This window comes from Eptatretus burgeri, chromosome 13 (assembly GCF_056783735.1).
Source record: "Eptatretus burgeri isolate ZD-2024b chromosome 13, Ebu_testis_v1, whole genome shotgun sequence".
In the NCBI taxonomy this organism is placed as follows: domain Eukaryota; kingdom Metazoa; phylum Chordata; class Myxini; order Myxiniformes; family Myxinidae; genus Eptatretus; species Eptatretus burgeri.
This window is the reverse complement of record NC_140973.1, coordinates 72791006-72806295: the sequence shown is the minus strand read 5'-3', so window position 1 is coordinate 72806295 and position 15290 is coordinate 72791006. Positions and strand designations below refer to the sequence as shown.

The following is a 15290-nucleotide window of genomic DNA, read 5'->3' as shown; positions in this document are numbered from 1 at the left end:
CGCAAAGCAAGAGTTTAAAAGACCCTTCCCATGTCCTTTTTCGCAAGACTATGCATGGTAAGGTGTCTACGAACTCTCTCGTTCACACTTTGATTTGCAGAGAAAAGAACCACATTGTGTGAGTGTTTCTCACCTGGAAGTTCTATTGATCTCATGTTTAACTTGATAAATATTTTGATTAAAAAAAAAAGAATGTTCTGCAGGTACTTCTTAATGGCCTTGTTTCTAATGACAGTTCTTAGAAAGCAATGGGACAGTCACCAGCTACTGTGACAAGGCCAGACCAGGATGGGTCCACGACGTCATGGCTCGTCAGTGGAGCTGTTTCTACGGGCAACGCATCGATCCACCAGCAAATAAAATTCCTCTGGTCATCGCTCACCATTCTTCAAAAAGGTTTTTTTTTTTGCCAATCTTTGCTTTCTATACTGAAGTAGAGCATGCTGCCCACATTTGTCAACCAGAAGACTTTGTGCCTAAGTCACTGACGCAGCATAATCGTTTCGTTGTTTGGCCTGCTTCAACATCAGCTACCGTACATCATTTTCACAAATATACTTGGAAAGATTAGTTTTGGAACTGTACCTAGACACACAGTCCCTGTGGTATCGAGGGTTTGGATTCAATGGAAGCTGCTTTTCTTTCTGTATGCATAGCATATCTTGGTATATTTTCCTTGCATCGATGATAGCGAAGATTCAGCTGGGTCCATTATTTATAGAACATAAATGTTCATCACATCACCAGCACATTCATTCCCACATCGTGACTTGAGCATGCACAAATCTTCCATTTTTTAACTGCAAAGAGATGAAGATTTTGTTAAATACTCACGTATAAAAATTTTTTACAGTATGTGACAGCCATTGTTGTCAGCCATTACGTGGCATCTGCATTGTCTAAATAAACATTTGTAACAATAAATCTGTCACATATGAAAACATACAAAAGTCCGATTCATTTCACAGCTTGACTAGTTACAAAAATATTCTATATTATGTGCATATTGGTTGCCATTTTCACAATCTACATGTTGATGACAGCATTTCCCCCAAAAAACTATTATGCTGTTTGATTCTCTACATCTGAAAACATCAAAAAAATAGAACGGTACTCGGTGGAGTGCATGCCTCCACCAGGTTGACCAGTTTACGTTTTGAATCCCAATGAGAGGCTGGATCTGCATCCGGACCGGAACCAAAATCGAATGGGTTTGTTCTTGTTAGATACCCAACGTATCCACCAAGGTTTGGCGTAATCTGTCCACAACTTTTTGAAATATCATGCCACATATCGTTTTTGGCCCCATCTCTCAATGTAATGGTGAAGAATCATGAAAGAAAATAAATAATAATTTGCATGTCAGGATCCGGATCCGGATCTTCACCAAAATCTAATCAATTCATCCTTGTCACAAATCCAACATGTCCGGGCAGGTTTCGTCCAGATCCGCCCATAACTTATTGAGATATCCTGTTCACAGACAAATGACACAGACATGGGTGAAAACATAACCTCTGTCCACCTCAGGTGGTGGAGGTAATTATTTTGGTCATGATCTTAAATCTAGTTGATTAATTTGAGAGATAATCATTTCCCTCCTAGTTGGCAGCCATTTATAGCATATATTGTGAGACCCCGGTTTACGTCGGTAATCCGTTCTTGAAAATTGTGATGAAACGAAGTTAATCAAAGCAATTTTTATCATGAGAATTAATGTAATGAGTGGGGGATGCGTTCCTATTATCGCCACTTCATTTGTTATATTTCGCTTTTTACAGATGATGTTACCTCTTTTGTGAATAATGACGGTTATATTCAAGTACACATACATATACATAAAAAAAACAATTAGCAGACATATTTAAATAAAAATAAACCTCTTCCGGAAGCGGTCAAAGTTGGCGGTACCTCTTCTTCCAGCATCTTCATCCTTCTTCCTCCTTCTTCAATGAGCGTGAGTATTTTTTTTTTTTAGTAGATGGTACGCATCGTAGTCAGAGGTAAACTTCGTGACCCAGCAACATCAATGGCATGTTGGCCAGCATCCATTTGACAAATAAGATCTAATTTCACTTCTAAGATAACTTACCGTTACGATGCTTCTTTGTCAATTTACGGTACAGGACCTTTCTTCATGTGCAACGCAGAGTACATTAGTTGTTTCGGCGATTTTATGATCTCCTGATTTGGTATTCTAGGTTCTTTATCAATCTTGTAAGTACTGAAAACACTTGAAAATACAAGGTATGCCTTTTAAAGTAACATGGGAGTTGAGGCAAATCGGGTAGTGGGATTAATAACGTGACGACGTATTTGCAAAACGACATAAAGAGGGACGACGTAAATCAGGGTATTACTGTATATGGCTGCCATTTTATTTATTTTTTACATTTAAAAATAAATAATGTTGGCATCAGATGTCTCATGTCTAAAAACACAAAGAATATTCTAATCATGTTTGTAATTAATCTCTTTGCAAAATATCGATATAACTAGATTTTTATGATTCCATCGTGGCCATCTTGTTTTTTTTTTTCTTCTAACTTTTATCATTTTCCCCAAGGGTGAGAAATCCACAGCCATCTGGGTATCATCAAACATATGCAGGAGATGAATAATCAACAATAAAAAAAACTTTATCCGACAAAAACGGGTTCGGTACTTTAAAAACAAACAAAAAAAAAACCAATACCAAAGTACTTTAAAGGTGGTGGTATGTGTTACTTCTTTGGTTGGTGCTCAACATTTAAAAAGGCAGAGCACGAACAAACAACCATAAGTTCACAATATTGGTGCAGGATTTGATGGGCCCAATGGCCTTCTCCTGTGTCCAAGTTCCTTGTGACGGAAGATATGATTATTAGCGTGATTTTGAATTTTAATTTTAATATATTTCATTCCTGTGCGTGAATTCAGATTTTGATGACGGTACTTCCTGGTATGTTTTGTTTTTCAGAGTGCCAAGACAGTTGTTTAAAAACAACCCCAACATTGTCAATGCAATTAACCGGATTCAGACAAAATGGAAGGCACGCCAGTACCCTGAGTATCATGACAAGCCCCTGGAGATGTTGGAGAAACGAGCTGGTGGTTCATTGTCACGTTTGCTCACGTAAGGCCGCCTATGGATATGACCAATTGAACACACCAGTCTATTTTTTAATTTGGATTTGATCAACTGAAAGTTTATGCAGTAGGCTTAACATCTTGAGTAATGAAATGTGATTGACTTTTCGAGCATTATCTCTTCATCAGAAACGTCAGCTGCACTCAATTTGCCATCATGTTAAACAAACAACCTCTTATCAAATTTCAGTTGATAAAAATCAATAACTTATTTTTTCCAATAAACAACACTGGGCTTCACAAGGATGAGGATTATATTGTATTAGTCTGAGTTGAAACATTTTTCAGTTTTGTGTGTTTTTTGTTGCTGTGGCTTGCATCATATTGGGCCACATTCATTACGGCAGGTGCAGAGGAAGCGGTTTTCATTGCATTCTGGAGGGGAGAGTGTTGGCAGGAGACACCTGATTTCAATATAGGTGTCATCCAGAAAATGTGATTATCCTTTCCTCTTGATGACACTTATGTTTTTTTTTTTTCTCATCAAATGCAGTCCTATATTACCCTACAAAGAGTCGTGGGACATCTCGTTGCTATTTTGAGAAATACCAACATGTGTGTCTGAATTGCAAGATCGTGAATGTCATTAATTGACTCGGAATAAGTAGTTTGGGAACAATGCACAGTTTCAGAGAATCATGTCTCAGAGGAAGGAATCAATGGAGTTCGAGAGAGGAATGATAATCGACTTTCAGAGTGAGTACCTACATCAGGATGTTTAACTGTCCGAGCTGCTTCCAAAATCATGAACTGTCGGGAATGTCATCACGAAATAGAAGACTATAGACAACATCAATGCCTGCCATATATTCTGGCAGACCATTTAAAATAGCTTCATGAGCTACAAGAAGTGTGTGATAGATTTTTAGATTTTGACGAAGAGTTGACAAATTTTATTTCACTTTTATCTCCCAAAACGTTTGATGGTTGTTTCGAAGATAAAAGCTCTCAGGAATCTGAGACAATGGATGGATACTATAACAGTTCATGGATTTGGATCAGTTTCCTTATCCCAATCCTGATGAAATAATCTAACGGTGGACCACCGGGTGGTGTCGTTGTCAAATCCACCACCCGAACGATCCCCGTTTAGTGATGGACTGTGCTCAGAGACAATAAGTTGTTCGCTGGGAAAGCCGAACAGATCTTTGCTTCGGTTTTCGGCATTCAGAAAACTCTGACAAGAATCAGTCACATCAGCCAGTTCAATCCTCTTGAGGAAGTCAAATAGGATGGGATGGGCCTGAGCGATTGCACCCAAGATGAACCGCAGTGGTTTGGTGCCAATTCCTAAATAGCTGCAGTCGACTTGCTCGATGGTTTATCACATTTATCTTAACTCTCTCATGCGACAGATAGTAAAGACAGGTGGGAAATGACAAGACAAAGAGGAGAAAAACCTGACCCCACACAATGCTTCGGTGAGGTTGTTGCTGAAGGTTTGCTTTGGGGAGCTAAAAATGCCAGAGCTCTTGGCAGACAAAGAGCCGTGTGATGGCATCGCTTTCAGGCCCCTTGGCCTCTTCGTACATTTGCATGCTTTGTCCGGCACCGATGTTTGGCTTTGCTGGATATCTCTCTCTCTCTCTCTCTCTCTCTCTCTCTCTCTCTCTCTCTCTCTCTCTCTCTCTCTCTCTCTCTCTCTCTCTCTCTCTCTCTCTCTCTCTCTCTCTCTCTCTCTCTCTCTCTCTCTCTCTCTCTCTCTCTCTCTCTCTCTCTCTCTCTCTCTCTCTCTCTCTCTCTCTCTCTCTCTCTCTCTCTCTCTCTCTCTCTCTCTCTCTCTCTCTCTCTCTCTCTCTCTCTCTCCTTCCCGAATCAACTCCTCGCTCCGTAATGCTTGAGATCCTCACTCAGTCCCGTTCCCTGCCAAACTTTCTCGTCCAACGCACCGAGCTCTCCATCCAACTGCTTTTCCCCTCAATTATTATTCACCTCACTACCGTGTGTTTTTTGGTCCTCTCCACAGACCATTTGTGCCACAACACGCCGATCGTTTATCAGCAACTGATGGTACCCAATTGCGAGAGCCCAAGGCATATTCAGGGTCGTCTTTGGAGGGAATCTGCTTGGCTGGCACAGCTGTGTTGATAGTTCTTTATAATGAAGAAAACATAGACAGATAACTAGAGAATGATTTGGGGGGTTAAGAAGGGAAGGGGAGGAAAGGTGGTAGTTTATAAAAATGTTTATACAGTAGCACTGAAAGTTGGACTGTCATGGTTCTGAAGATCAACTTGTTTGGTTAACAGTTTGTTGCCAGGTTTTACACGTGTTTCGATCCGCCACACACCTAATAAGATGGACCTCTTCTTACCCTCATCTGTAATCTGGTTGACCTCGAAATAATGCTGCACTTGTTCAATGTACACGGCCCAGTCTTCGCCTTCGGAAAAAATTTCATTCCGTCCTTACATCGCCATCATGTGACAACGTTCTCCAAAACGGCAACAGCAACCTCTCTGTACCTTTGTCTATGTCATCACCAGCGTACTATCTCCCGGTGACTGCGAGAGACAGAGCACGCGAGGCCTGTTTTGGCAGAACAAAAGGTTCATTCGACCAGCATCTGACCAGCATCTGGCCAGCCCAAATCAATCATACTCGATCGATCGATAGATCAACCGACACCATTTGGGGAACACAACAGGACATGACATGGCAGATGGGGATAAATTGGACAGGGCAAACAGATAATTTGAATTAAAGCATTCAGAAATGCACTGGAAAAGCTAGGTAGAGAACAGGTCATGATTGGTAACGGGGTAATGTACGAGATGGCAGGGAATCACCATCTATGAAGACTGGAGGGACGAAATTGAATCCACTGATTCTGAGCTGGTTCTATCAATGAGATAAGGGGACAAATGAGCAGAGATATTTGGGAATTGTTTCAGGAAGAGCATTGCCACCATGTACTACAAGGGGTGCCTGTGGAGGGACAGAGTAGGAGGTGAGGCAATAGTGACTGGCACAGTCATCCACCTGTCTGTGGTGGAAAAAGAAACAAGCCATGTATCTCATCTTCCTGCCATGATATATCAATAACCATCAGGGTCCTTGGCCTTCAGTACCAATAAGGATGCCAAATGAGATCCCACAGATTGGATCCCTTCACTGTAGGACTGTACATGAATGTCAGAGTTTCTCATCTTTTGACTAGATACCCCCTGGACTGCTTTTGTTTACTTTTAGTTCCCTTTTTTATTCTTGTTCACCAGTAATTGTGGTGGCTTTTACTCGCAGGCCTCCCCAGTCTGCTCCAGTAACACAGGATGTGAAGCGACTCGCAGGCAGCTTGCCAGAAACCTGGGACTGGCGTGATGTTAATGGGATCAACTTTGTGTCACCAGTTCGTGACCAAGGTAAGGGTTCATGAAGCTGAGTCTCTCCATAGAACTTCTCTAAAAATGGCAGATTAAAAAAATTATCATCACCCCAACTGTTTCTCCTATCCTCTCTGCCCCTTCGTCATATCCTTTACTCGACACATACCTTCCATCTTTTTCACTTACTTCTATGTACTCTAACTCTTACCTTCATTTTATTGTGTCAAATTATTTCCGTTATACTATCCCCAACTCCACCCAAGTAGGTAATACTATATTTAAGCAGTCCTGCTCTGTTCTTGTGTATGGCAGCTATCATTTATTGGCAGCGCAGCTGTGCCACTGATGCTGTGCCCCTCTATCAGTACACTGGTACTCATTTCTCCAACCTCGGAAGAAGGATGACAGGAAGAGACAACCCAACCTGGTGTTAATTCAGCAGCCAACAGAGCTAAAACTCAGGACCTTAGGATCCGAAGCCAGCCGCCCCAGCCACTAAGCCAACACCAGGCTTACATTAAAGCAGTCCTGAAATGAATTAAAAAAATTGTACGTTTTAAAACTCTCTCCTGACTCTCACGAAAACAACTTTGACAAAAGTGTCTTTAAAAATTCCATGGTCTGAGTGACAGGTTCTTTTGTCCAATTTTTTTTTTAATACAGCAAGGGTAGTTTTTGAGGGAAGGACCATCCTGTGTGTTGTACTGTCCTTCTAACAGTGACGACCAATTTACATCTATCTCACCAACATGGAGCAACTTTTTAACCACCTTGTGCAAAATTCTCTTCCTCATATGTGGTGATTTCAACTGTCACCTTGCCAATTGGCTGGGTGTTGGTACCTGTTTCACCGGCCATGGTACTGCAGGAAAGGACTTCAGTGACTGCGAGGGCTTGACTCAATCTGTGAACTTTCCAACCTGGATTTCTGCCTTTGGCAAATCCTCCCTTCTGGACTTGGTGATGACCAATTTCCTTGCGAATCTCTCCAGTTGGTTTATTTGATTATGTGTTGGTGAGAGTCATAATCTCTGTCTATACAAAGGAAGTCGCATCAATGCCAAAGTCTGGCAGTTCACTCAGGCTAATTGACAGGGACTTGTAAGCCTCTATCTCACTTCAGGCCAGGTCTCCTACATTTGCCGCTCCTGATATTAACTCAGCCTGGGAATTATTCCAAACACCTGCTCCCTCTTATGCACAGACCAATTCCATCTCATCTTCAGTTATCGTACCCTTCTTCCCGCCAATGGTACACCAAATCCCGAGACGAGGCAGTTGCCTTGAAACAATTTGCCTTTTCTTTCTTGCATGCAAATCCGACTGAAGGCAACCACAGATCACTCCAAAAAGCCCACAAGAAGTGTGTGTCCACTCTCAGAAGAGCCAGAAAACAACATTTGACCAACTTTAATAATTAACTTTCAAACTTTTCTCCTTCTTCAAAAACCTGTTGGTACCTTAAGGCTGATTCTGAAGTATATTCCACCTCCACCCCCTCCTTCACTTCAAATAGCAACACAGCCAACTCTGATCATGAGAAAGCTGATTACTTCAATTTTGTGTTTGCTTCCAAATCTGGCATCCCCAACCTCTCCTTCTCTGTCTTGACCCTCCCCTGTCACACCCAACGTTTTTGGATTCTTTGTCCATTTCACCTGAGAAGGTGGAGAAGTTTCTGCTAACCCTCAATTCTGATTTTGCAAATGACCGGCCATAATATCCCTCATCCTTCAGATAGCACGGAGCAGCCTCTTCCACTCTGCAGACCTTCACAGAATCACGAGCTGCTCAAACATTTGAAATATGTGTTTCAATCCTGACAAATCTCACACTCTCACTCTGTCTCTCCAAAAGGATTGTCTGGTGAACCCTCCCATGTACATTCTTAACAATCCTCTGAAGTTCAGTCATTCAAACTTTTGGACCTCACCACCAGCCATGATCTTTCTTGGGCAAACCACATATCTTAGTTGGCCTCCAAAGCCAGTCATGCTCCATCATGTAAGGTCTTTCTTTGGCACACCTGAACTTTTATCTCCTCAGAAGGCCTTCATCTGCAGCACGATGTAGTGGTGCTCTCCCATATGGTCTGGTGCCCCTTCCTCAGCTTGGCCTTCTTACAACAGCATTGGAATCACCCTCAATGAAGCCGAGTCTCTGGACCTATCACTTTCACACCGCAGACAGGTCAGTGGTCTCTCTGCATTGCACTGCCTCCTTTCTTGTCTTGCACCCTCTGGCATTTCCGTGCTCCAGCTTTCCACAGGGCATACATGGTCTGCCATTTACTCAAAAGCTAATGGGATCAAAGACAAAGGAAAAGGAAATTAAACCCTGCTGTAGGTGTGTTATCCCACTGATCTCTCTTTCTACTTTTCTTCTCATTATTTTTCATCCTGATCCGCTCTACTATACTACTCCATGAGCCTCAAAACTGTTTACAAAAAATAAGAAAAAAGAAGCATAGTGCATACGATGTTTTGCTCCAAGTGAGGAACCATTAAGTGATTTACTAATCTTGACAAATCAAATGAAGATGTTTCCCTATTTTAATCTTTGCGTGCTATGTCCTGCAGAAAACTGTGGCAGTTGTTATGCTTTTGCCTCCATGGCCATGTTAGAATCTCGTCTCAGAATAATTACCAACAATACTGAGCAGCCCATCCTCAGCCCACAGCAAGTCGTCTCCTGCAGTCACTACTCACAAGGTATGATAATTTATTTTGTGTCCAGAATGGGAAAGTGATTTTTACGCTTGTTGTGAGAAATTATTGCAAATAAACATGAATATATTCAGTTTTCATTTTCTCTTTGCTTTAGAAACACCCAACAAACTCAATAGTTTGTTAAAACAATTGTGTTCTTGCATGACAAACAGTTTGTGCTTCTGCTGTTCTTGGAACACCAGCGATGTTCTTCCTCCTCTCAAAGTGTACACCTCACTTTCATGACTCTCTTTGCTTTACATTATTGGCTTCACTCCCACCCCCTTCTGCACTTGTTCCACATGCACTCTTTATTGTCCCTTCTTCTTTCTTCCTCATAACATCTGCCTCTATCCTCTTGTAACTGTTAAGAATTCTCTCTCTTTCCTTCCATTTTGGACCAACAGCACAAGGAGAGGAATTGGAGAACAATGTGAATAGAGTATGTGGGTGTAGTAAAGTTCAGTCGTGAAATGAGAGACCATTAGGCAGTGGTGGGCTACAGAGTTCAAATGTTGCCCCAGCAGTTCTGATAGCCTGAACTCGAAGCCTGTTAAATAAATATACCGAATCCTAACAGCTCTCAAGATAACATCCTTTTTCTGATATATTTTTTTAGGTTGCGAAGGTGGCTTCCCATACCTTATTGCTGGCAAATATGCCCAAGATTTTGGTATGCTCGAAGAAGCATATTGCCCTTATAAAGGGGTAGATGCTCCGTGTCAAGTCCAGCCTCATGCTCGATACTTCGTCTCCGATTACCAATATGTCGGCGGATTCTATGGAGCTTGTAATGAGGCATTAATGCGCTTGGACCTGGTCAATAATGGACCTGTGGTTGTTGGTTTTCAGGTGAGGTGGGGATTGTAAAGGAAAGGATGTATCCTTGATGACTGATTTATAATAAATTAACTTGTTCTGTATTTGACTAAAATGCTTTGTTAAATACGAGAACCAAGATGAGAGGGGTTGGTTTCTTGTTTTTAGAAAATAAGGATCTTTCCAGAAAAAATTAGCAAGATGTGTTGGACGGCCCATAATGGTTAATGAACTTTCGAACAGGTAGAAAAGAAATGGCACAAAGCTGCTGACGTTTCAGGTGTCCACTGTCTGTCAAAGCAAAATATGATAAGTTAGATTACATAAACCACTGTTAAGTTTAAGTTTAATCTCAATTAAAGGTTGCATGAAAAATTAAAGTCCCTTGAGAGGGGGGAGAGGGACAGGAGAAGAAGGAAGGGAGTGGGAGGGAGAGGGAGAGGGTTGAGAAAGGGAGCTCACAAGTTGTTTTTATCGGTAATGGATGCAAGTCCATAAAAGAAAACCGAAAAAGAAAAAACAACTTTAAATTTACAACAAACAGCTCTAAGAAATGGAAAAAGTGATGACAATCTCATTTTGGATAATATCATACATACTGCCCTTTTAAAGGTCATCACATGTTTAACTTTCCCATTTGCTGAGTGTATCGGCACCATGGTAATCTTTGATACAACCAGAACCGAACTTGCTTAATTGAGCACATAATTCATCGTTTTTAATAAATGGTGGCACATTAGAGACCTTAACCATTAGTATATTGAACATTTTAATGGGCAGTCATTATTTTTTCTCGTATCATCCCTCTATATGGAGTACTACCGTATTCCATAATGACGAAACAACTAGAAAAACGTTGAGTTCAAGAAGAAGACCTTGTTCCACAATGGAAGAAAGCATGTGCACCTCTGAAACAAACACAACAACAGCCTGGTGTTGGCTCAGTGGTTAGGGTGGCAGCTTGGGATCCTTGGGTCCTGAGTTCAAGCCTCGTCGGCCGCTGAATTAATACACCAGGGGGTTGACTCAGCCTGCCATTCATCCTTCCGAGGTCGGCGAAATGAGTACCAGTTCCAGTGTGTGTCCTGGTAGAGGGGCACTGAATCAGCGACACAGTCGCGCTTCAAGAAATGATAGCTACCCTGGCAGCTAAGCTACCATATGACCACCAAACACAACAACCTTCTTATTCATATTATGTGAGCCAATTATATTTCCTATCACCAGAAGAATGTCTTAAATTTTATCCCACCAGGAGGAATGCAAACAAGCCCATGTTTGTGAGTGAGCGATTCGTAATTTGCAATGTGAAAATGCTGACCAGCCATTTTGAGCGAAAGAGGGGGGGGGGGGGAAACATCTTATAACGAATTTTGCTGAATAAGTGTCTTTTAAACACCAGAAATGTTAACTTAACGCAACTACAGTGACGGAGAATCTGTCCTCCAGCGATCTCACCAGGCCACAAAAAAGCCTGGTTTTGGCTTAACGGTTAAGGTGGCTGGCTTAAGATCTTCGGATCTTGAGTTCAAGCCCCGGTTCCACCATTTAACCAACACCAGGCAGGTTGTCTCAGCCTGTCATCCTTCTAACGTCAGTGAAATGAGTACCAGCATGCTGGTAATGGAAAATGATGCAACCAAGCAGCCACAGGCTGCAAATGAATAAATAAATAAATAACCAGGCCGCAGGCTGAGAAGCTCCCAACACCGGACTGTAGGCTCTTTCTTTCTCTTTCTCTTTTGCTTGGAGATATGACGAGACGATAAGTAATACACCATACTCCAAAGACAAAGCATAAGGAAAAGAAAGTTAAGAGAGACAAAGGAAGAGAAAAAAGCAACAGAGAGATGCTAAGCAACAGAGCTCCATGATTGCATGCATGTGCGAAGCGGCTGATAGAGAGAAATAGAGATAGAACACATCAGATGCTTCCAACTCAAGCTATAGTCCACAAAATGATTTTGAAAGGGTACATGGCCTTTTATATGTTCAATATAAAATTAAATCAGTCCATCTTTGTGTGACAGTCGATGAATGTGTCAAGTAAGGTTGAAATCTCTTCAGTGGTTCATAAGTTATTGTAGTAACACAGATTTTCATTTAAAGGGCACCTGACCATCAGCCTTTGACCTTTTGAACCCAAAATTTAATCAGTTAATCTTTGTGTTACAGTCCATAGTTATGCCAACGTTGCAGTCGAGGTTTTATATATTATGGTGTCTCCTTTGTCGACTTTTACATTTTGATGGTAACAATTTCACAAGTGGTTAATATCAAATGTATATTGTATTTAGTAAAGATTAACCCTTATTTTCCTGTTCTAGGTTTATGGTGACTTCAAGTATTACTCCAGTGGAGTTTACCACCATACAGGCCTTGATGATGCCTTCAACCCATTTGAGCAAACGAACCATGCAGTGTTGATTGTGGGCTATGGCCATGATGCCACATCAGGCCTGGACTTCTGGACAGTGAAGAACAGCTGGGGCGAGGAATGGGGCGAGGATGGGTATTTCCGCATTCGTAGAGGCAATGATGAATGTGCCATTGAAAGCATAGCAGTAACTGCAACACCAATTCCACAGTTAGGGTAGAATTACAGAGGCAGCATGGTGATTGTGGCAGCATTGATCTGAGATAGTGTTGATAAATCAAAGGAATTTGAAAATGAAAACTAAATGTTTTTTTAAATGGTAAAATACAAGGTTGATCAGTGATTAGGTTTTTGTGACAATGACTATTCCTAATGCAAGATTGTATTGCCACTGTAATCATCTTTACATGTAAATCATGTAATCAGATTTACCATGATTAAAAAAAAATCGATAATCTGTGTCAGTCTTGCTCAAATCATTTCCTCTGGGTATCTTATTTCTTTTCAAATTTGGTGGGGCCATTCATGCTGCTGTTGTGGTCATATGCAGTCATTTCATCGTGTGTCCGATGCTCATTGTAAAAGTATAAAATGGAGATCAATCAATCAATCATTTCGGTTTATTGAGAGCTTCAAACACTGGACAAGGCAGTCTGAAAACTGATATTTGTCAAGTTTACAATAATAAAACAAACTTACAAATATATGCATATATAGAAAGAATAATAATCATAAAAATTGCATGAATATATATATATATATATATATATATATATATATATATATATATATATATATATATATATATATATATTGCATTAAAATAAAGGTATAGAATGAAAATGCAAATCAGCCAGAAAGCAGAAATATACATTTTAAATTACAACAAAAGGTGTCCAAGCTCTGAGTCCCCACAGCTCAAAGTTCACTTAGCCAGGGCACACAAAGCACTGGCATCACCGGCAAGATCATCTGCATCACGTCCGCAAACGGCGAGCAGGACCTGCAAATGCGTAGGGTGCACCGAGGGAGCACTGCTGCGGTCCGTGTGCCCAGGCCCGGCAAACAGGCCGCAGGAACAGACCTGCAGATACAGAGCAGCAGGATCTACTGGCCCAGAACCCGGGACCATGCGCCCCGCACATCAACACGAGACCAAGTGCGTCCCGCTCCAGCAGCTGGAGCACTTTGTTTGCCCTGATGGCGAGCTCACTCCGAGTGCTTCTGCGTGAACTACACCTGCTCGGCCACTCTTGCCCCTGGGCTTCGGTCGTCATACCGGCATCCTCCTTCCGTGACCACACCCGACTCGACCACTCCCGCGGGTTGGACTGGCCCCGACACAGCGATGCCGATGCCAACAGATCGGTCACAGGTTCGGCAATAAACCCAGAGAGACTTGGGCCACGTGGCTTGGAATGGCTCAAGTGAGATGCGTGCTCGGGCACAGCAGCTCTGCATGCCACATCCTCGACAGGAGGCCATAGCAAAGTGTCTCCCATGCGGCAACGATGGAGCAAACCCCGAAGTGGAAGTGACACAGCAACGTCATCACCACGCTAATCAGCTGCCGACATGCTGATCCTTTCACTCTCCCAAATTCCAGGCTTACCACCACTGGGTGGTGTTGGTAAGATTAAAATGTACAATGCCTTCAGAAAGTATTCACACCCCTCGACTTTTGTCACATTTTGTTGTGTTCCAGCCTGAATTTAAAATGGATTAAATTTAATTTTTTTTGTCACCGATCTATACAAAATACACCATAATGACAAAGTGAAAACATGTTTTCAGAAATTTTTACAAATTAATTAAAAATGAAAAGCTGAAATGTCTTGCGTCAATAACTATTCAACCCCTTTTCTCTGATACTCCAAATTGAGATCAGGTGCATCCAATTTCCTTTGATCATCCTTGAGATGTCTCCACAACTTGATTGGAGTCCACCTGTGGCCAATTCAATTGATTGGACATGATTTAGAAAGAAACACACCTTTCTATATAAGTTCCCACAGTTGACAATGAATGGCAGAGCAGAACTCGACCATGTAGTCCAAGGAACTGTCCAAAGAACTCCAAGACAGAATTGTGAGGAGGCATAGATCTGGGGAAGGGTGTAAAACAATTTCTAGAGTGTTGAAAGTTCCCAAGAACATAGTGAGCTCCATCGTTAGGAAATGGGAAGAATATGGAATGACCCAGACTCTTCTTAGAGCTGGCTGGCGATCAAACTGGGCAACTGGGCAAGAAGGACCGTGGTCTGAGAGGTGACCAAGAACCCGTGGTCTGACAGAACTACAGAGTTCCTTGGCTGAGATGGGAGAACCTGCCAGAAGGCCAACAATCTCTACAACACTTCACAAATCCAGGCTTTATTGGAGAGTGGCCAGACAGAAGCCACTTCTGAGAAAAAGGCACATGACAGCATGGCTAGAGTTTGCAAAAAGGCATGTGAAAAACTCAGAGCATGAGGTAACAGATTATGTGTCTGATGAGATGAAAATTTAACTCTTTAACCTGAATGCAAAGCACTACATCTTGTGGAAACCGACTACAGCTCATCACCCATATTTCACCATCCTTAGCATGAAGCATGGTGATGGCAGCATCATGCAATGGGGATGCTTTTCAGTGGCAGGGACTGTGAGACTTGTAAGGAAAGAGGGAACAATGAATGGAGCCAAATACACGCAAATCCTTGAGGAGAACCTGCTTCAGAGTGCAAAAGAACTCAGACTGTGGTGAAGATTTACATTCTAACAAGACAATGATCCCAAGAATACAGCCAAAGCAACACTGGAATGGCTTCAGAATAAGAATGCAAAAGTCCTTGAGTGGCCCAGCCAAAGCCCCAGTCTTGAATCCCATTGAGAATCTGCAGAAACACTTGAAGATTGCTGTTCACCGACGCTCTCCATCCAACTTGACAGA

The 15290-nt window shown here is 41.9% G+C and overlaps 1 protein-coding gene across 1 annotated transcript in view; it reads left to right on the top strand.

The window, feature by feature from the left end:
- Nucleotides 1-12818, top strand: part of LOC147014755 (dipeptidyl peptidase 1-like) — a 35044-nt gene extending 22226 nt beyond the window's left edge. Inside the window, exons 3-8 of the mRNA XM_085852985.1 lie at nt 236-396; nt 2960-3115; nt 6373-6491; nt 9035-9166; nt 9783-10015; nt 12310-12818. Of these exons, the coding sequence (XP_085709111.1) occupies nt 236-396; nt 2960-3115; nt 6373-6491; nt 9035-9166; nt 9783-10015; nt 12310-12579 (1071 nt within the window). The 3' untranslated portion in view covers nt 12580-12818. The remainder of the gene's footprint in view (nt 1-235; nt 397-2959; nt 3116-6372; nt 6492-9034; nt 9167-9782; nt 10016-12309) is intronic.
- Nucleotides 12819-15290: the final 2472 nt, after the last annotated feature.